This window comes from Larimichthys crocea, chromosome XI (assembly GCF_000972845.2).
Source record: "Larimichthys crocea isolate SSNF chromosome XI, L_crocea_2.0, whole genome shotgun sequence".
NCBI classification, from domain to species: Eukaryota; Metazoa; Chordata; class Actinopteri; family Sciaenidae; genus Larimichthys; species Larimichthys crocea.
Window position 1 is genome coordinate 21,400,832 of NC_040021.1, and position 21,556 is coordinate 21,422,387.

A 21,556-nucleotide genomic window follows, 5' to 3' on the forward strand; every position below is an offset into this window, starting at 1 on the left:
AAGGTTCATCTACATGAGCACCATCAAACCATGACTGTGTTCATCCAACAGGGGGCGTTCATGTCCAGTCATGCCTCAGCACTGCACTGTTCTTTGTCACTACTATTTCTGACTTACTCACTGACTTCCTTGGGCTTTCTGAACACCAAACTTGTGACCTCAGTGAGAATGATTGGATGCAGTGAAATTCTTAGACGCTGCTCTGTAGATGTATCACTCCCCAGTTTGTCCGGTAAGAACATGTATGATGATGATAGGTCATTAATCCAGCTCATAAACACACTCTCACACTCTTACTGAGCTGCCACTCATTATAGTCACGGGTCCACACAGTCTTTGTGTGTGTGTGTTTACTGTAAGAGAGAATTACATAAAAATTCAAAGATACAGTGAAATTGAATGAACATAAAACAGCATGGCATGAAACAGACAAGTCAGAATAATGTCAGATCAGCAGAAACGGTACAAAGATGAATAAATGAAGAGAATGCAGTTAACTAAGTAAGGGAGCGTCAATCATTTCCAACCTCTCAGCTCAGGAAGGCTCCTCTGCATATGATAACTAGTGCTCTATTGCAGAACTGCGCGACGGTCCCTTAACGAGCCATCGGCGCTCACACTGCCAACAAACGACTCAGAGTCCCAGATGATGTAATTATCTTGTTAATCACACAGTATGACAAATATAAGTATTAATAAACAGACATGATGAGACTGTCTAATAAGTATATACATGAAATCAGAGTATAATAATATACAATATGTGAGATAAAAAACCCACAGTGACATCAAACCTGTCTAAACTGTTGCGGTGTATTGATTCAGGTCACAGGTCATAATTGGTGATGTGTGATTTGTCCAGAGCAACCTGCACAGTGCCTGTTCCCGGCCACAGACTGCGCATGGTGTTGAACCGTGGTGAAAGGTGATAGCTGGGACAGAGTGGGTGACCTTCTGAACCACTCACACATCAGGAACATGTTCGGTTTGAACTGACTGTGCTCTTTAGTTTCTGTCAGAAATGTGGATAAAAATGATTTTCTTACATCAGGTCCTCAAACATTTGTCCAAGGCCCAGAACTTTTCTCTGCAGACACTATCAGGGCCAGATGCTCTCGTGAAATAAGATGAAATGAATATAGTATCCTGAATAATATGTTATTATTTCATGCATCAGTTTGCCTTTGAAACGTATGTTATGTTTCAGCCTTTGTCAGTGTGAACAGACTCATATTACCTGCACGGTGGCGAGCCACTAGGGGGCCAAAGCGATATTTTAGGCTTCATATTCACGAGGCTGTCAACTGCTAACGTGGGGAAGGTGATGCCGCTGGACGAGGCGGCAATCACAGCGAGTGATGCTGACATGAAGGCTGCTCTCCGTGGTGCTGAAAGCTTGAGCGCCTTCAGCACCACCAGTTGGGTGGCTCGTCCCCAAAAGCATGACACACTGTTGTGTCTCGTCAGTTGTGTTCATTTCAGTCATGTCCATGTTTAGTGTTTCATGTTTAGTCCTGTATGTCATGAACACCGTGCCTTCAGCACTTCCTGTCTTATTTTGTACTCACCTTTTCCCTCCCATTTCACACCCTGACTTCCTCCCTTTGAGTGATTTTCCCGCCTTTGTAATTGTTTGCCCCGCCCCTGATTGGTTCCCCCTTTTTCACTACGTCCTGTATTAATAGTCCTCGTCTCCTTTGTCTTTGCCACTTCGTCTTGTTCAGTTTGTGCAGAGTATTGTTTTTTTTTTTTTTCTGTTTTGATGGAGTTTGTGTCATTTTGGATTTCCCTTAAGAGCCTTTTTGTTTGCACTTATTCTCCTCCTTGAGAGCGCCTTTGTTTGATTGCTTTTTGGACCAATAATACCCTTTTGTTACATCTTCATCACTCTAGAGTCTGCATTCGAGTCCACCAGTGTGTGTCTGAGGTCTGACACACACTGAAGACATCGGCCGTGTGTGTGCTCACCACGTTCGGATCAACACACACCTGTGAAGCTGTTTCTCAAAAATGAACTCATGAGAGGGACCGACTGTCAAAGCCGTCTTTGGAGGACTGCGGGCTCATAAGGCTAACAGCTGTCAGCTCGACGTTAAAAAGATAGTGTCGGAGGGGAAATGTCACTTCTCCCAGTGACCAACCGACTTTAATTTGATGTAAAGAGTAACATTTCTCATAGCTGAGGCCTGACGCTTTTATTTGTCGTTTGTATCTATTTGCTGATGTGCAAGGCTTGCACTTACCATGCTCTTCTCTGTTATGTTGACGCTTGTTATTGAGACACTGCTTGATCCTGTTCCACATTCTGCTCCCTATCCTGCAGCTCTGATTGTGTCTCCTGTGCTTTCTCTGCAGACTGCTGCACACCAAGAGAGTCTGACTGAGTCACACAGCTTGTGGTCGAGCGGCGACCTCCATCACTGTGAAGTGAAGACAGAGAGGAAGTGCCAAAAACTGCAGTTCCTCAAACGTCCACTTGAAGCAGGCTGCAGTCAAGAGTGCCCATGTTAAAACTTGAGAGCAGAAATAAACATGTTTACAGCCTGGTACAAAAAAGATGAAGCTTAAACTTAAAGATGCAGAATTAAGAGCACAGCAGGTTTGATTGACAGTTGGGTGTCGTCACACGTTGTTTGAGCAACCAGGCTTCATTCAGCTCCACCCACGCTCCACATCTTTGCCCATCTTTGGATGTGTTTGTGATGTGTGTCTGCTCATCATTCGAGGGTGTTAACCGCTCAGAGCTCTAACAGTCAGACAACTTCCCTTCTTCTTCTCTTTTTTCTTCTTTTCTTGAGAAACACGTCATTGTTACAAACAGCGGTGTGAGTGTACACACAGTGTGAAAGGACAACAAATATAAAGTCACTATGAGGAAGTGGACATCACCGTAACACAGGAAGTAGACCAGCAGCTCTCTACTAAAGCACGACTTTAGACAGTCCAGAGCAGAGAAGAAGAGAGACAGAGAGTCACCATGGTCGACTTCCAATGGATTCTTATAGCGCTGCTCACACAGTGAAGTGGCTGTTTGTCGGTAACAATGTGGATAAAGGTCACAAAGATCTGCAGACATCACAGTCTCCCTGCTCTGCCTCTGTGCGCCTTCAGTCTTCTCATTTCATTCACACATCAAACTCTGACTTATTGAAGTGTGAAGTGACTGATGGTGACAAAGTGCAGCTGTTTCCCTTCAGACTTCAGCCCTCAGGTGAGAAACCAGGTGAGAATATGTTGAGCTGTTTAAAGTCACTTCAGACTGACGTGAATAATTACCTGAAATATTTGTTGATTTTATGGATTTGAAGTTTGAATATTACATCACAACACAAGTTTGTACTGAACACTTTGTTGAGTTGTTTTCATCTGTTCAGGTGACGACACGACAGCAACAAAACCAAGACCAGAGTCCAAAACCAAACCACCACGAAAAAGAAAAACAAGAACAACTACTCCGACTCCGACTACGGCTACAAAACCCAAAACCAAACCAACACCAGCACCAACAACTGACAGCAGCATGAAAAGAGGAACCATCACGACAGCGTCTCCAATCAGTGATGATTCAGGTAGTGACTCATCATTTTTATATATCTGTTACTACAATCTGTCTCTAGGCTCGGTAACACTTCCTATGAAGACCACACCTATAATGTGTTATCACAGCATTCATAGTGAATTATAAGACATTCATAATGCTTCATGACTCCACTCATACAGTGTCATAAGTTATCATTGCATGTGTTCAGTAAAGTACATTTGATGCATCTATAATCATTCATGCGTCATTATAACGCTTCATTGTAAAGTGTGTTTTAATGCATTTAAAGGATTCATCCAGCCACTGTATGATTATGTATTATTATCTAACTCCTTTCACACACATGCATGAAAGTGCATCACACTTTTCCTTCCACCGACTGTGAAATGTTAAGATGAAGACGTTCAGCTGGATATAATATTGACAACTGTGTTTCATGAGTGTTTAATTCTATTGTTGTGTTTCTGAGCTGAGGGTCCTCTACACAGAGTCAGCCAAAATCCGACACACTGTTTGTTTTGTTTGGGGTTTTTGACAGTGACATGAGGTTAAACGCTCTGGGAAGAACTGGGAAGTGGACCTTGAGTTTTTCTTGGTTGTTTTGTTTACTAGTTGCAGATTGTGTTTTTATTTTTTTATGAGAAGATTGTTTGATTTGATGATTTCTCTCTTAGCTCAATGATTTTTGACAGAACAGAAATGCTTCAAATGTTTTCATTGTCTTTCCAGGAAAGTGGAAGTGGTCGTTCATCCTTGTGCCTGTGGTGTTAGTGGCACTTATAGTCACTGCTGTGAAAGTCATCAGATGGAAGAGAGCTACAGGTGAGAGCACAGGTGAAACTTTGATAAACAAGAAGCTTTAATGAAAATGGATTTTCTCTTTGGAAGCTGAAATCGACTCTTTTCTCTTTTTTTTTGTCTTTTCAGGGAACGACACACGGATGAATGACGATGCCGTGAGTTTAAAAACTTTTCTCCACATACATTTTGATTGTGTAGCTGAAGAGATAAAGTGATGACAGCAGAGTGGCTTTGAAGAGGTTTGGACCTCCCATCACATTGCCTGTACCTGAATCCTGCTTTTTACATGCATTGTTTGTATTGTGCCCTGACAACATGTGCATTAAAACATCTGCATGAACAACTCTGCAGTCCATCAGTCCACGTGGAAACGTACAGTAAAGATAAAACAGAGAAGTTAGACGATGCAACTTGACTTACACCATGACTGTCAAACTGTGGTTAGTAAAACCAGAGGTCAGAGGTCAAAGCACCACAAATCAACAAGTATACAACATCTGGAGAATCGTTTGAAAGGGACATAACACGACCTCCTTCATTTGACCTGTAACGACACCCACCTGTCAATCAAAGCGTCCACGTTGCCATGTTGTTGTCTTCTCTGTGTAGGCTGATCCTGAAGGTGGTGTTTCCTACGCCTCCGTCAACTTCACCAAGAAGCCCGACAGTAAAGGCCGAGTAAGCTGTCTGTTTGGTGTGCTACATTTACTCACATTGTTCTGCAGCAGTTCATGTTTTGTCATTTATGTGTTGTGCTGTTTTTTACAGGCTCGGCGTGGTGGTGATGGTGGTGGTGATGGTGGTGATGATGCAATGACCTACGCCACCGTGAAAGCTTCCTCTTCTTCTGCTGGAGCCTCTGCTGATATTCACGTTCTCTACGCCACCATCAACAAACCAAACAAATGAGAGAGCGCAGTATAGTTACAGCTCGTGTCATTACACTTATTTCACACTGATGACTGATGCTGAGTCATGTTTGGCTGTGTTTTTGTATCAGATGATCATTGTCAGGGTTTATTGCTGTAAAGAGGCTTTTTGTCCAGTAGGGGGTGGAGTAGGTTAACTAGCAGCACAGTGTAAAAAGAGGAAGTAAGGACCAGTGTTGGAAGAAGTATTCACATCCTTTACTTAAGTACAAGTACTAATACCACATTGTGAAAATACTGCACAACAAGTCAAAGTCCTGCTTTAAGTAAAAGTATGTAAGTATTATCATCCAAATGTACTTAGGCCCTGTCAGTGTTTTACTCTTATATATGATGTTTATGGATTATTTTACTGCTGCATTAATGTGTATGTTACATTTTACTGCTTTATATTCTGCTGGCTGGTTTAATATCATGTAGTCCAAGAGGAAAATGTATATTTATATATATGTATACGTCTAATATTTGGCTTTAGTTAAAGATTATTTTTGTGTCCCCTCTTGTTGTTTCATATGCAGTCATTTGAACCTCAGGTTATATTTGATATACAAAGTAATTAAAGCAAAGAGAAAGACAACGCTCGCCTTGACTGAGTCACTGAATGAGAGGAAACTGTTGAAACCCAAAAGTTCAGTTTTTGCTGGTGTTACTTCAGATTCTTCAGGTCAGTGTCAACTTCATGCCGGCTCACGTTGGCCATTAATGAAGGAGGAAGGTGACAGCTGACGTGGTCTGACGCATGAGAGAAAAGAGTCACAATGAGGAAGTGGATCCTTACATTAGAGGAAGTTTGAGTTTAGACACTTACATGAACAGAGAGGCAGAGAGACACGATGTTTGAATTCAGACGGATTAAAATGCTTTTATTTCTGATGCTGGTGATGCAGGCTACAGGTAAGAATACATATAACATTCATAGAAACAACAGGGACATTAAAAACTCGTTTATTAATGTTATTAATGTTACTTTAAGATCTAACCTTCATTTAAGGAAGGCAATAGTCTGTTTGTTTTCCTGTCTTTAGTGAACTTTAGTGATCATTCTTTATATTTCTCTCTCGTCTTCTTAACAGCAGCAGCTGAAGGACTTCCCCCCTCCTTCACTGTCAGAGCTGGACAGAAAGTCACTTTGCCTTGTGGAAATGTGATAGACGATCAGCAACAATGTAACAGTACAACATGGACCTTCAGTTATTCAAGACAGACAGCAGCAGTAGAGCTGATTACACTTGGACAGATTGGTGAACATGCCAAATCTAAATCAGACAGACTGAGTGTTACACAGAAATGTTCTCTGGTTATAAAGAAGGTCACACATGAAGATGTTGGACGTTACGACTGTCAACAATGGAAATCAAGACAAAGACAAAGACCAGACTCTGTGGTTTCTCTGTCTGTTGTTACCAGTGAGTATTTCCATCATCATGTTTTCAGCTCAAACTGTGAAACATCACAATAATTATGATTATAGTGATGAAGTGAATTTTACTCTTGTTGTCTTTCTCTCACAATATCTCCATCTTCACCAGTGACTGAAAACAAGATCAATAATCAGGTGGTGTGGTCCTGTTCTGTGTCACCATATGATGGACGATGTCCACGCACAGTGAAGTGGCTGTATGTCGGTAACAATGTGGATAAAGATCACAAAGATCTGCAGACATCACAGTCTCCCTGCTCTGCCTCTGTGCGCCTTCAGTCTTCTCATTTCATTCACACATCAAACTCTGACTTATTGAAGTGTGAAGTGACTGATGGTGACAAAGTGCAGCTGTTTCCCTTCAGACTGCAGCCCTCAGGTGAGAAACCAGGTGAGAATATGTTGAGCTGTTTAAAGTCACTTCAGACTGACGTGAATAATTACCTGAAATATTTGTTGATTTTATGGATTTGAAGTTTAAATATTACATCACAACACAAGTTTGTACTGAACACTTTGTTGAGTTGTTTTCATCTGTTCAGGTGACGACACGAAGACAACAACAACTGACAGCAGCATGAAAAGAGGAACCACCACGACAGCGTCTCCAATCAGTGATGCATTAGGAAATCTAAAAGGTAGTGACTCAACACGTTTTTATAAATCTGGTTCTACAATCTCTCAGATTTTAGACTTTGTGTCTCTGTTTCATGTTGTTCCAGGTTTTTTTCTGGTTTCTTTTGTTACTTTAGTAAAAGGCTGCATCTTTTGAAATGCCTTTTCACTTTTAGACTTTTATGCTCCAAATGTTTTCATTGTCTCTCCAGATTCGTGGTGGCTGTTCGTCATTGTGCCTGTGGTGTTAGTGGCACTTATAGTCACTGCTGTGAAAGTCTTTAGATGGAAGAGAGCTACAGGTGAGAGCACAGGTGAAACTTTCATAAACAAGAAGCTTTAATGAAAATGGATTTTCTCTTTGGAAGCTGAAATCGACTCTTTTCTTTTTTTGTCTTCACAGGGAACAACGCACGGATGAATGATGATGTCGTGAGTTTAAAAACTTTCTAGATTCTGTTGCTGAGAAATCATAAACAATACTGACTGTGTTGAGTAATGCTGACTAAAATCAGGTAATGCTGCATTTAATCAACAAAAACTGAACTTTAGGAGCTTCATAGACAGTATTTGCGCTGGTTGTGTTGGGTTGCATCTCAAGTCACTGTGAATTCATCTACTGGACTGTTGTTGTAAATTTGAAGATGATGTGACCCTCCAATCACACAACCTGTACTTGAATCCTGCATACATACACAGAATACATTGTACTTTATCGCTTTTGGCTAAATGTAACCAGACTGTGTTTGTCCAGGGACTGACCTCAAACTCTACAGTGGCTCAGTCTGCCCCGGAAACCAGCCAGGACACGGTGAGCTCCCACTACACCCAGTACAACGCTCTCTGTAACATGTTTTACATGCTGTGCTGAGAGTGTGGGAGAGTGTGGGAACATGCACTAAAGATAAAAAAGGGAAGTTAGATGATGCAACTTGACTTACACCAGAATAGAACACGTGGTTGGTAAAAAAAAAAAAGACATGCTCTCCTGCTGACCAATATTTAAGATAATGTTAAGACTGAATGGAATTAATATAAATCCACATGTTGTCTTCTCTGTGTAGGCTGATCCTGAAGGTGGTGTTTCCTACGCCTCCGTCAACTTCACCAAGAAGCCCAACAGTGAAGCCCGGGTAAGCTGTTTGTTGTAATCATGACGTAAGTGATAGGTTTTCAATCACGTGAGATGTCGTCAACAAATTGTGACAATGTTGCTTTGCGTTCTGTCACATTTCTGATGTTGCTTTGTGTTTTTGGACGTTGTCTTTGACTGTTGGATGTCACCAACGCTCTTTTATCTTCTATTTAGTGTCATCAGGCTTCGTCATTTCATGTTCGTTCATTTATATTCTACATTTTCCTGCCAGGTTCGGACTAAAAACAAGGACGATGAAGATGATCCAGTGACCTACATGGCCGTGAAAGTTTCCTCCACTGATCCCAGCAGCCTCTACGCTAGAATCAACTAACCAAAGAAACCAAAGTCATGTTATCAGATATTTCCTAATCACTCTTGTTATTTTTGATGCTCATTTTCTGGGTAGATTAGTGGAAAAAGCTCCTTACTCAGAAGTGGAAGAAGTCAGTATTAGTGATTAGAATGTGTAAAGGAGAAGTAACTCAGCATACATGGGTGGTTGCTTAAAATAAATAGTGTATAAGACGTGATACATTTGGCCTGCGGTCATGAAGTCACTGCTGAATTTGCTTATCCGTGCCAACATTTTACTCATTTATTTTTATATTTAGCTTAATCTATTTTTGTTTGAAATGCGATAATTTGACCTGTTTTATATTCTGGTGTCAAAGTATTCAAAGCAGACTGAAAAGAGGCGGGATGTGACGTCACTTATTTAAACTGTATACGTGATTTCACCTTTGAAAGTCATAGTAAAACCAAGTCAATTCAAAGTAAGTGTGAATCATTTTACTGTAAATGAGTTACTTAGGAGGAAGTTACACACATCAAGTTATAATAATAAATGAAGGAAGTGACACCTCATTGTGCAGAGGATGTAGAGAATGCATTAAGGAGGATAGGATGATGATCATGATGGATACTCATCAGCAGTCTGGTCATGATTAATGGAAAATATGAAAATGTAAATTTAAATGTGGCCTTTGGCACAAGAACGTAATTAATTATTTAAATTCATGCAGTTGATGTAGTGCCTCCTATTGATGAAAGCTTTGAAAGAATTACACCGGGGAACACAATTTTGGTTGAGTTCGCTCTGACAGCTGTTTTAAACTATTTTTTGTGTGCAGAATCCAAAACTGAGCTCAGTTTTTCTCTATCACGTCAAGTTTTTGAACTATAGGATCCCTTTCTGTTTGCAGATATTGATAGTACTGACCTACTGGGAGCTGCACACACCTCTCACTGTCTCAACTGTGACTGCACGAACAAGTTGCCACGTAGCTGTAGATGAGTCCATTCGTAATTAGCTGCCAAATCTTACTACAGCTGATCAGTGAAACTTTGCTGATCTGGAGGGTCAGCTGTGGAGACAAAACTTGACGTGCTAGAAAGAAACTGACTGAATTTTAGTTTTAATCAGCACTCAACAGAATATTTTTTTTCAAATTGTTCCCCAGTGTTATCAGTAGTGATACCTGAAGCATCAACAGTGTGAAAACACTCAAATTCTAGCAAAAGTCTCATGTGTAAGCAGCTTATTTATGTTTGTTGTGGAGCTAACTCACTGTGTGACAACACATTACATTTTATATGGACACTGCTGGTTGTAGATTATTTAAAAAAAAATCATTGTAGGCTCTGCAAAATATAGTAACTATAGCAACATGCTTACTTGAGTACTTGAATATTTACTGCCATCTACATATTTTAAAATGTGTTCGCAATTGCACAATGAATCAGTTGCATTGAGGTTAATTCCTGTTAAATGGGACTCAATTTTTAAGTGTTAATAATTATTCTTAGCGCGGACAACCTGCAGAAAGACTGCGACTTTTATTTTGAAAAGCTGTCCCTCGAACCGGAAGTTCCTGTCCGTTGACCTAGAATCGTCTTCCGTCGGTGTGATGTTGGAAGGATCGTGAATATTTCTCCTCCAAACCAGAAAATAACCGAATATCCGCGGCTGCGCTTTGGAGATCATATTTATTTAAAACGCCGGAGTGAACGAGAGCCGCTCGGTGAGTTTAAAGCGGGAAAAAGACGCGGGAAAAGGAGGCGTTAGTGACGTTTGTCCGCGGCTGTAAACAACGAGCGTCAGCTAGCTCAGTGGTCACCGTCACAGTCTCCTTCAGAGCGTTTCAGAGCAGACAGCTTTATTTATTTTACATGTATTATCACAGCAGACCGCGAACATGTCGGGTTTTTTAACCTAACTGTTATTTTCACCTCTACGTTTGTTTGTTTGTTTGTTTGTTTTCATGGCGTGCTAGTTAGCCTTTAGCATTCAGCAAGCTGTGTCCAGATGTGACTCCGTGTGTGACAGCCGCCGCCGCCGTCCACCATGAGTAACAGCCACCCTCTACGTCCCCTGGCCTCCGTGTCAGAGATCGACCACATCCACCTGCTGTCGGAGCAGCTGGGAGCGCTGGTGCTCGGTGAGGAGTACAGCGATGTCACCTTCATCGTGGAGGGGAAGCGCTTCCCGGCGCACCGGGTCATCCTGGCGGCTCGCTGTCACTATTTCAGGTAAATGTGCGAACCAGCGTTTCCAGTCACGTCTGTCAGGACGTTTAGTAAGCCTGTATGAACACCAGACTACCATGTTACCAGGCTAACTATCACGATACTATACCATACCAGACAAAGTGTCACGATACCATACTAGACAAAGTGTCACGATACCATGCCAGACAGAGTGTCACAATACCATGCCAGACAGAGTGTCACGATACCATACCATACCATGCCAGACAAAGTGTCACGATACCATACCATGCCAGACAAAGTGTCAGGATACCGTACCAGACAAAGTCTCACGATACCATGCCAGACAAAGTGTCACGATACCATACCATGCCAGACAAAGTGTCACGATACCATACCATGCCAGACAAAGTGTCACGATACCATACCATACCAGACAAAGTGTCACGATACCATACCATGCCAGCCAGACAAAGTGTCACGATACCATACCATACCAGACAAAGTGTCACGATACCATACCATACCAGACAAAGTGTCACGATACCATACCATGCCAGACAAAGTGTCACGATACCATGCCAGACAAAGTGTCACGATACCATGCCAGACAAAGTGTCACGATACCATACCAGACAAAGTGTCACGGTTCCGGGTATTATCGCAATACTGCGTCCTGTTTTTATTATTATTTTTATGAACTGCAATGTATTTGTACAAGTTATACTTATTAATTACTTATAATGTTGTTTGGTGCATGATAAACATAATACTCGTGAAGTAAGAATTAGACTTAAACAAATTAGTGAAGCCACTGACACTGACGCCGTGGCAGACTCGCCACTCGGGCTCGGTGCTTCTGCCATGGTGAGCGTGTTGTCTCGTGTTTGTGACTGTAAGCCGTGCACGCCTCTGGGCGAGACAGAACTTTAGCTTGTTGTTTGTTTTGAAGCGAGTTTCTATGGAAATGGAGCTGTCTTCATGGAGTTCGAATAGCCAATCAGCTAACAGATGGGCGGACCCATTGTGCGAAAAAGCCTATCATATCCCAGGACGTCACCAGTAACAGGCAAACAGTCAATCATTCGGCAGCTGTGTAGTTCGGTCGCAGTAGTTGCCATGTTGGTTTGTTTACAAGGGAGTAGCATGCAGTAAGAAGCCGGGAGGAGAGCAGAGGCGGCCGCTATGTAGCGGAGACTGGCACCGGTAGTATAGTAATCCACGGTAGGACCGTCGTGTAGAATTTCTAGTATAGTAGGAACCACTACAACTTGGCACCGTGGGGTACCGTGCAACTCTAGTCAGTAAGCTGAATATCTTTGTTATTTGGGATATTTGGGAACATCACTTCCGTCTTGTGTCTCCTCCAGGGCCCTGCTGTACGGTGGCATGAAAGAGTCCCAGCCCCAGGCGGAGGTGTGTCTCGAGGAGACTCGTGCCGAAGCCTTCTCCATGCTGCTAAACTACCTGTACACGGGGCGTGCCAGCCTCAGCTCCGCCCGGGAAGAGGTGCTGCTCGACTTCCTGGGCCTGGCTCACCGTTACGGCCTCCAGCCGCTGGAGGACTCCACCTCCGAGTTCCTCCGCACCATCCTGCACACCAACAACGTCTGCCTGGTTTTCGATGTGGCCAGCCTGTACTCTCTGAGTGCGCTTAGTGCGGCCTGCTGCGCCTACATGGACAGACACGCACCTGAAGTTTTGAATTCGGATGGCTTCCTCATGCTGTCCAAGGTAGGATAAGATGCAGTGACCTTGGTGCCAGGTAGTTGTCCCATTCTTCATTTTGCACGTCCAGATAAAGGTCTTTTTCTGCTATGTTTATTATTCGATCTGTTGTGATTAAAATCTCTGCGTGTGCAGACTGCCTTGCTGACCGTGGTCAGGCGGGACTCGTTTGCCGCCAGCGAGAAGGAAATCTTCCAGGCCTTGTGTCGTTGGTGCCGGCAGCACGTGGATGGGGCCGACACCCAGGAAGTGATGGCAGCGGTGCGGCTGCCCCTCATGACGCTGACAGAGATGCTGAACGTGGTGCGACCGTCCGGCCTTCTGAGCCCAGATGACCTGCTGGACGCCATCAAGACCCGCTCAGAGAGCCGCAACATGGACCTCAACTACCGCGGCATGCTCAGTCAGTGCTGTTATTCAAACATCAAGTGGAAAGTGTAATATTGTTTATTTCTGTGTTTTTCATGTTTTTCATGTTCTTGGATTTCAGTACCAGAGGAGAACATTGCCACCATGAAGTACGGAGCTCAGGTCGTGAAGGGGGAGCTTAAGTCTGCGCTGCTGGACGGAGACACCCAGAACTACGATCTGGACCACGGCTTCTCCAGACATCCCATCGAGGAGGACGGCAGAGCCGGGATCCAGGTCAAACTCGGCCAGTCGTCCATAATCAATCACGTCCGCCTGCTTTTGTGGGACAGAGACAGCCGGTAAGACAAGCTCGTCTCATCCTGATAATGCAGACAAAAAAAGAACTTGCATACATAGAAGGTTTTTTCGTGCGTCCTACCAATCAAAAGTTTGGAATCACCTGCCACAAAAGCTTCAGTCAGTGCAGTCAGAAGGCTGAGAGGACTACTCTGTAGAAAGAAGAAGGAACAGGTGTGTTGCTTTAGCAAATATGTTCTTCAAATTTCAAAATAAAAGGTTGTTCTGAGGTTTGCACTGTTGGAACTAGATGAGGGAATATCAGGTGTGAACTGATAAGTCACAGTTAGACTGCAGAGGCACCGCCGTGGTTCAATAACGACCTCGGGTCAGTTACGCTATTCTGGTCAAACAGCACTGTGGGGACATCGACTAAATGGACGTTTTAATCATCTCATTCTTCTTGTTTTGGGGCCAGACGTATTTGAAATGTAAATAATACATCTGGTGCCAGAATTTAAATAGACGTTACTGAAGGAAAGAAGACAAACGTCAATACAACAAGTGATTCAAACTTTTGAAGTGGGAGAGTGCAAACTGTATCAGCAAGGTCACAAGAGAGCTTAACTCAGATAATCACTGTTCTTCTTTTTTCTTGTCTCTTCTGTTTCAAAGTTTTTTTAACTGACTTTATACGGTGATGACAAACTGAGGCTGAGTTTGTGCGCTCATTTAAAATGTCGTTCTGGATTAAGGTCCTACTCCTACTACATCGAGGTATCTATGGATGAGCTGGACTGGGTGCGCGTCGTGGACCATTCCAAGTATCTCTGCCGTTCCTGGCAGAATCTCTACTTCACACCACGAGTCTGCAGGTGAGTTACCACCAACAGTTAAAATTCATAGGCCGGAGCTGTTATGGACAAGTTTATGCATGTTTCTGCTTATTTACAAACAAACCAGGGCGATCTTTTCACTATAGATTAATCTGTTGATGACTGACTAACTGATCAGCTGTTTCTCAACATCCAAGGTGACTTCCTCAATTTTCCACAACCCAAACAGAAGCTTTCTGAGAATCTGAAATTCAGAATTTGTACATTTTTTTTTCTTAAACCTTGACCCAAAACTATTAATTGATTATCAAAGTAAATTAATTGCAGATTAATTTAATAGTTGTCAAATAATCAGTTGATCGACTAATCCTTGCAGCTCTACACCTGTACTGTTTTTTTTTGGTGTTTTGTCGTCGTGCCAGGCTGGAGAATTTGGTGGCATGACGTGCCAAAACAAATCTGATTTAATCTTTGTAATTTATGCCAAGCATGAGCTTGTCTGCCTGCTCTTTGCCATAACTTGCCTTGACCTGGTGTACGTAGCAGTTACGGTTTATCTTGAGGTTGTTGGTTGTAGTTGATCTGGATTACGTTCTCAGTGTTGTACAAACCACACCACAGGACAGACACATTTCAGTCAATTACTCCAGTTGCCTGCCGAGTCCGAGAGGCTGGAGAGCAACTTTGGATTTGGAAGAGTTTGAGATAATGGTGTGCAAACATCCAAACGGATGTTAGAAGGTGTGACTCGCATTTGCCCGAAGGAATGCAACAATGGTGCTGCGCCATCATACAAACACAAGCAACATTCCACATCCAGATTCTTGTGCAAGATGAGCCCAAAACAATATCTATACCCTCAGTTATTTAGCACACCTGAAGGTTTCTCCTCATTGCTTAATGATTGGCTTGCTGTTGTTTGGTTTTCCTGCTCACTAACATCTGACGTTGCTCTTTGTGTCTCAGGTACGTTCGCATCGTGGGAACACACAACACGGTCAACAAGGTCTTCCACCTCGTGGCTTTTGAATGCATGTTCACCAACCGCTCCTTCACCCTGGAGAGCGGCCTTTTGGGTAAGCTGCAGAAAGAGAGACAGAACAGAAAATCTGCGGAACCTGAAATATTTCTAAAGAATTTAAAAATGAAAAGTCTGTAACCCAGCCTCCAATGTCTGCAGTGCCCGGTGAGAACGTGGCGACCATCGCGTCCTGTGCCAGCGTCATCGAGGGTGTGAGCCGTAGCAGAAACGCCTTGCTCAACGGCGACACGCGCAACTACGACTGGGACTCCGGCTACACGTGCCATCAACTGGGCTCTGGAGCAATCGTCATCCAGCTGGCTCAGCCTTACTCCATTACATCCTTGAGGTACAGCTGGGCTCGTCATTAACCCTGAAATCTCAACATCTGGTGACATGATTGAGCCGCTGTGCTGATGAGTCAAACGCTGTCCGTCGTTGTATGAATTTTAAAGCCTTCACTTCCTGTCCCCGTTCAGGCTGCTGCTGTGGGACTGTGACGAGCGCTCCTACAGTTATTACATCGAAGTCTCCACCAACCAGCAGCAGTGGACGAAGGTGGTGGACCGCACCAGGGTGGCATGTCGGTGAGGCTCACATTTGCTCCTCACTCACTTCCTTTAACACTGGGATGTCGACATTTTGAATAACTTCACCCGCTGATCTAAAAATGAAAGAAATGTAAGTTAAGTCTGCACATGTGCACATAAGGTTAGTTTGGATTTACTGAAGTGGAGTTGTATGAGGTATTTATCCAGAGTCGGTGTATTATCTACAGTAAACAGCGGTTGGCACACTCCCGGATAGGGATGTGCGATATAACGTAGTTTACGATATATCGTCAAAAACATTCCCCACGGTAAGAATATGTCATCCCACGATAAAAACGCTAAATTCCCATTGATGACGTATGTATGTGCACACTCGCAGCCCAACACGCATGTTGACAAACATGGCGGAAGGCGGAGCAGATACTCCGGGCAGTGTGGAGCTCTTTCGTCACAGCGAGGAGCTCTTTCGTCACAGCGAGGAGCTCTTTCCTCACAGCGAGGAGCTCTTTCCTCACGCTCCGGTTGCCAATCAGACACTCGGTCAAACCTCCACAGACAGCCTGAAATGTCCGTGAAGCAGAGACTATCCAGGTGGATTCACAGACTAAACTCTGATCATCTACCTGTGTGTGTTCTCACTTTGTTTATTTCATGTATCAGCTTCTAAATCTGAATCTGACTCGCAATTTACAGCAAAATATAATGACAGGAAAGACAGACAGACAGAACGAACAATAACAAAGAGCGAGCGCCAGCCTTTAAAGCTGTCATTAATCAGCAAAATAAAAAGTTATTTCCTGATTGTTTTCACAGCGGTTACATTCAGCAGGTATAGACCCGCCCACCACCAGCTCCCCCTAGCCTTTACTATTATTTTGGTGAAAGATAAAAGATCAGGCTGAATTGGCGTTTATTTATCGTTATTTTTATCGTTACCCTGATAAATACCAGAAATTATCGGGATAAATTTTTTTGTCCATACCGCCCATCCCTACTCCGACCGGCAATTTGCACAGGGTATTTTATTTTGAAAATCCACCGGCTTCTCTGTGCTGTTTCTGAGAGGTAAAATTACTTTTCTGGTAGGAGACAGTGATGTCAATCTGGTGGCATGGTATCGCGGGGAAGATATTGTAAATATAGCATGTAGTTAAACTGATATTTCTGTTTTCAGCTGTTGCTGCCCCTGTCCACAGTAGCTTCAAGAAAACATAATACCAGACGTTAATGTTGTAAAGTAAATACGATCCGAACATTTTCTGTGTTTGTTTTGATGTTTTCCGTAACGTCCTCTCTTACAGATCATGGCAGACATTGAAGTTTGATAAGCAGCCTGCTTCCTTCATACGTATCGTTGGGACTCACAACACTGCTAATGAGGTGAAAACACAAGTTCACACGTGTCGGGTACATAAACGTGTTAATATCCAGCTGGTTCATAGAAGAATAATACAGTGTATATATTTGTTTGCTGGTTGTATCAGGCTGGTAAAGTAGACTGACTTTGACCCACAGGCGGACTTGTTGTTAAGCAGCGTTGTGTGTGATTTCTCTTCAGGTGTTCCACTGTGTTCACTTCGAGTGCCCGGCTCAGCTGGACACGGAGGTTAATGAAGGCAGCCCGGGCCTGGACTCCTCCGATTCTGGGACCGCCTCCCAGCAGCCGCGACCCCAGCGACCTTCGCGCACGCACAGCCTGCTGCCCTCCCAGCCCACCTCCTCGTCCTCGTCCTCGTCCTCGCAGTCCCATCTTTAAGAGCCCCGTCGCCCGCCGCCCCCCACCCCTTTTATTGGAAGGTGTTGAGAGGAAGGGAGACCTCAGAATGCCATTTTGCACAGCCTCCATCATCCAGACTGCACTGCTACAACGCTGCTAAAGGCGATCGTCTCATTGTCATAACCCATGGTTCGTCTGTCATAAGTGCAACATTAGAGACTGGTATATCTGTAGCAGCAGTATTTAGGGCTCCAGTCTTCCCAGTTTTGAAGCAGAAAGTTAGGTATTACATCCACTGGCTCATACATTTTTGTGAAGGTACTTTTTAGCTACTAAGACTCAAGTTTTTTCCAAAATCATGACAGTGGAATCTTTACTTCTCCAAAGATGAGGCACACACTGAACTGTGGTGATACTGTACCACCAAAGAGCAGTAAGACCAGGGTGGGTGGTGGTTTGGGGAGGGTGGGAGGGTGGGCGGTGGTTACTCTCTGAATTTTACGAGTTAATATTTCCAAAAGAGACGAATTTTATCCTTGAAACAAGCTATTTTTTTAAGAAAACTGTCTTAAAAGATTCGACTCTACTCTACTTTTCATACCATCAAGCTAACGGAGTAGCAGTCGAGTATTTTTCAAAGGTTTGGAATTGAATTCATCAAACAGTTGCCAAAGCTGTGGAGCTTAACGCATTCTGTGGCATTCGTATGCAATTTGCACTTAATCCAATTATGCATTTGCATATTTAAGTAATGGCTGTTGAGTATTTGTTGACAGGCTTTCACACCCGGAGAAAAAAAAACAAAAAACTAAATCGGTGGTTCTTCTTTTTAAAAAATTCATACCTCAAGAAAAAAAACAAAACCTCACGAAGGCTGAACTTAGATCGAATGAAGTGTCTTAATTTTTAGTATTTTAAGCACTTAGCTTAGCACAAATGATTTGGGGGAATTAATTAGGTTGTGGCAAAAAATTGGGGCTGAGGGACTCGGACCAAACGATGTATGCACTCGGGCTGCAGGGAGGAAAGTTTATATACCGTAGATCAACGTGCAGCTGCTATCGGCACTTTATTTTACTCAGATACACAGAAATAAAGGTCGCAGCTTGGGTCTTCTGACTGAAGTAGAGTACTGAAGATGTGGATTTGGTAACTTTCTGTTTTGTATGTTGAATTAATTTAAACACTTCCTCGCTCTTGGATCTGTCAGGTTTGAGCTGTGTGTTGTGTGTTCTACTTGTTTTTTTTTTTTTTTTTTTTTTTTTTTTTGGAGGATTGTTTAAATGAAGCTATCAGTGCTGTGTTCCTGTTTGTTTCGGTTTGTCCTGATGTTGCACTTTTGAGTTGTTTGTCTTGAAAAAAAACAAAAAAACAAAACTCCTTTTTATTTCAAACCTTTTTATTTGATGTCGTGTAACCTGAAATGACCCCGGGTGACCCGCTGATGTTTCATTCTTTAGTCATCCCCATCGACGTTTTAGAAGATTACCCATAGTTGGACGAAGTCTTCCTTAATAACTAACCATAGAAATGGAATAGGGCTTTGTTCAGGTTACATTGTAAAAGAACGCACTCCCCACCCCCCATCTACCTTTATGTATGTGTATAGTTTTACTTAATATATATATTAGTTTTGACCATTGACGTGTGATTGCATTTCACTGCCTCTTGTTCAATACAACGCCTGTCAAAAATGTGATTATGGAAACAACTGACATTGTTCATGAATGTTCATTGCTGTGAGGGGTCACGCCCGTCTGCTTGCCTGAATCGCTGCTGTTGAACACAGTGGAGGGAGGTCTTTGATACAAGCAACACAGTGACCTCTATCTTCTGTTTTAGCCTCGAGAGTCTCTGTTACAAACCAGCGGTGGTGATCGATCAGTCAACAAGTATTCATCGTGCTCCAGGCACTGACGATCTGGTAGCTATTTAGAAATGTTGATGTGTAAATGCTGCCCAAGGAGCTGTTTTATTGTCATGAATCATTTAAAACAAAAAAACATCTCATTTTGAACCTCAGAGCATTTCTGTCTTGTTTCTAAAACCCACCTTTACATATTGAACCGATGAGCATTATATGGAAATAATCACACGTCGGTTAAACTTTGCGTCCATCGCTGATCACAGGCAGAATCCAGAGGGGCCCTGGGATAAAGTCTAGTTTAGTTTTAAAGCCGTTATCATCTCACTTTACTCTGTACTTACATAGCAAACATTCTTAAATTCTGTACCTCAATCTGCTCTGATCAATGTTTTTACAACATTACTGAGCCTTTTAGCGTCTTTCAGCCTGTTGTTTTGGTTCCTAGCTGCAGCTAATAGAGAAAATAACCCAATAAGTCCATCGTACACCAACAAATACACACATGTGACTACATGGTGAACATTTAGCAGCTATAGTATCATATGTATGTATCGCCCGGGAGTTGGTGGAGACCAAATCTGAGCTAAATGGACAGTGAATATTGGACTTGTGTTCATCTGGTGAACAGGTCTGCCTCTTTCTCTCATAATAACTGATCATTTTCACCAAAATAACGATGAATGTTGAGGGTGCAGGTCATCGAGGAAGTACAAACAGCGGAGGCATGTGCACTACGATTGGATGAATGAGTGGACATGCCAAAAGACGCACAGCTCTCCGCATTTAATAACCAATAACAAAACATAATTATAGAGGATTTTATCAACCCTAAACACATATAAGCTAATAACTGATGATACTCTGGTGGAATCCTGTCTCAGGTTGATGTTTATTTTCCTTTAATTACAAATGTATTACAGAGTTAAAGGTCCAGTGTGTAGACTTCTAGTGGTGTAATCATCACATCAGCCTCACCTGAGTGTAAAAGAGAAACATATTCTGAACACACTGCACCTTTTTAAAGGGTATTTAACTGGAATATTATTTAATAAAGCAGCCTTCTGAATACCCGTGCACGGTTATATCGGTTCACAATCCACATGGAAAAGATCTGTTTTCACTCCAGGTCAAAAATTCATAGTATCGCCTCTCGTTTATCGGTCGGGCTTTACGTTTCAAGCAGCCTCTAACCCTGACAGTGTAAATCACACAGTTATCCCAACGCTAAAGGCATTTTTCTGTGGTTAAAGCAGCGTTACGGTTCATTAAATGTAAGGTCTGAGTGCTAATACTAGTTTTTTTAGGAGTCGGTCTTGTTCTGTGACAATCATTGAGTCTGTTTTTCAAATGTCTCGGGTCATTTTAAGACCAGATGTACACGCTGGAACGTGTTTAACTCCAATCAGAGACTGCACCAGGTGATTTCATTGACTAGTTCTTTGGGTCCAATCCATGAAAATCAACATTCAACAAACATCAGGCTGAGAGAAGAAACAAAAGATCCATTCGTTTAACATGACACTATCACCACAGAGGTCGATATACAAGGCCCTTCGACATTAATCTGATCCGGGATCCATTTCTTTTGTGGTTAAAGCAGCGTTCGGTTCATTGAACGTAACGTCTGAGTATAATTCTTGTTTTTTAGGAGTTTTAAGTAACAAAAACAATATAAAAAAAGTCAAATTTTCAGGTGATTTTTACATGTTTGTCTTATTTTGAAAATAAATCTCACACACTGCACCTTTTTTAAAGGATATTTAACTGGAATATTCTTTAATAAAGCAGCCTTCTGAATACAAAAATTCATAGTATCGCCTCTCGTTTATCGGTTGGGCTTTACGTTTCAAGCAGCCTCTAACCCTGACAGTGTTAATCACACAGTTATCCCAACGCTAAAGGCGTTTTTCTGTGGTTAAAGCAGCGTTGCGGTTCATTTAACGTAAGGTCTGAGTGCTAATACTTGTTTTTTTTAGGAGTTTTAAGTAACAAAAACAAAAAATCTAATTTTCAGGTGATTTTTTACATGTTTGTCTTATTTTGAAAATAAATCTCACACACTGGACCTTTAAGTCTTCAGTGTAATCTGGTAAAAACGGATTACAGTGAGTGAGTTAAACACACACACACACACACTTTGTGCTCATTTTAATAAGTTTGCATCATAATTTTTTTATTATTAACATTTGGAGGCGTGATGGTGCGTTTACGTGTCACTTTGTTTTTCCTCATTTCTCTTGAATATTGACATTTCTGG

General features: G+C 42.5%; 2 protein-coding genes across 9 annotated transcripts in view; both read left to right on the plus strand.

Moving 5' to 3' along the window:
* The window catches only part of LOC109138585 (hypothetical protein), a 12,759-nt gene extending 3,787 nt beyond the window's left edge, over window positions 1-8,972 (plus strand). Inside the window, exons 1-9 of one of the 7 annotated variants that reach the window (XM_027284516.1) lie at window positions 6,013-6,165; window positions 6,345-6,677; window positions 6,801-7,082; window positions 7,234-7,329; window positions 7,519-7,620; window positions 7,710-7,738; window positions 8,061-8,117; window positions 8,371-8,439; window positions 8,674-8,972. In XM_027284516.1, coding sequence (XP_027140317.1) covers window positions 6,105-6,165; window positions 6,345-6,677; window positions 6,801-7,082; window positions 7,234-7,329; window positions 7,519-7,620; window positions 7,710-7,738; window positions 8,061-8,117; window positions 8,371-8,439; window positions 8,674-8,775 — 1,131 coding nt within the window. In that variant the 5' untranslated portion in view covers window positions 6,013-6,104 and the 3' untranslated portion in view covers window positions 8,776-8,972. Of the gene's footprint in view, window positions 1-6,012; window positions 6,166-6,344; window positions 6,678-6,800; window positions 7,083-7,233; window positions 7,330-7,518; window positions 7,621-7,709; window positions 7,739-8,060; window positions 8,118-8,370; window positions 8,440-8,673 lie in introns of those variants that run through there. The other 6 variants (XM_019259167.2, XM_027284518.1, XM_027284517.1 and 3 more) reach the window with 6 other exon arrangements.
* Window positions 8,973-10,308: 1,336 nt separating this feature from the next.
* On the plus strand, window positions 10,309-17,870 carry btbd9 (BTB (POZ) domain containing 9). Of its 2 annotated transcripts, none has more exons than XM_019259165.2 (11): window positions 10,309-10,465; window positions 10,722-10,973; window positions 12,302-12,665; window positions 12,795-13,062; window positions 13,150-13,369; window positions 14,063-14,182; window positions 15,110-15,219; window positions 15,324-15,513; window positions 15,644-15,751; window positions 17,017-17,095; window positions 17,274-17,870. In XM_019259165.2, the coding sequence occupies exons 2-11, from the start codon at window positions 10,789-10,791 to the stop codon at window positions 17,469-17,471; spliced, it is 1,842 nt and encodes a 613-aa protein (XP_019114710.1). In that variant the 5' UTR covers window positions 10,309-10,465; window positions 10,722-10,788; the 3' UTR covers window positions 17,472-17,870. The 2 variants fall into 2 exon arrangements, with proteins under 2 accessions (XP_019114710.1, XP_019114708.1); XM_019259163.2 differs by having other exon boundaries at window positions 10,718-10,973; window positions 17,274-17,869.
* The last annotated feature ends 3,686 nt before the right edge of the window (window positions 17,871-21,556 follow it).

What these genes read in the sequence shown, in the direction of transcription:
- btbd9 (XM_019259165.2), top strand. Translation starts at nt 10,789, where the DNA reads ATGAGTAACAGCCACCCTCTACGTCCCCTGGCCTCCGTGTCAGAGATC. An exon ending in GCTCGCTGTCACTATTTCAG is followed by an intron (nt 10,974 to 12,301) that starts GTAAATGTGCGA and finishes TGTCTCCTCCAG; the next exon opens with GGCCCTGCTGTACGGTGGCA. An exon ending in TACTCCATTACATCCTTGAG is followed by an intron (nt 15,514 to 15,643) that starts GTACAGCTGGGC and finishes GTCCCCGTTCAG; the next exon opens with GCTGCTGCTGTGGGACTGTG.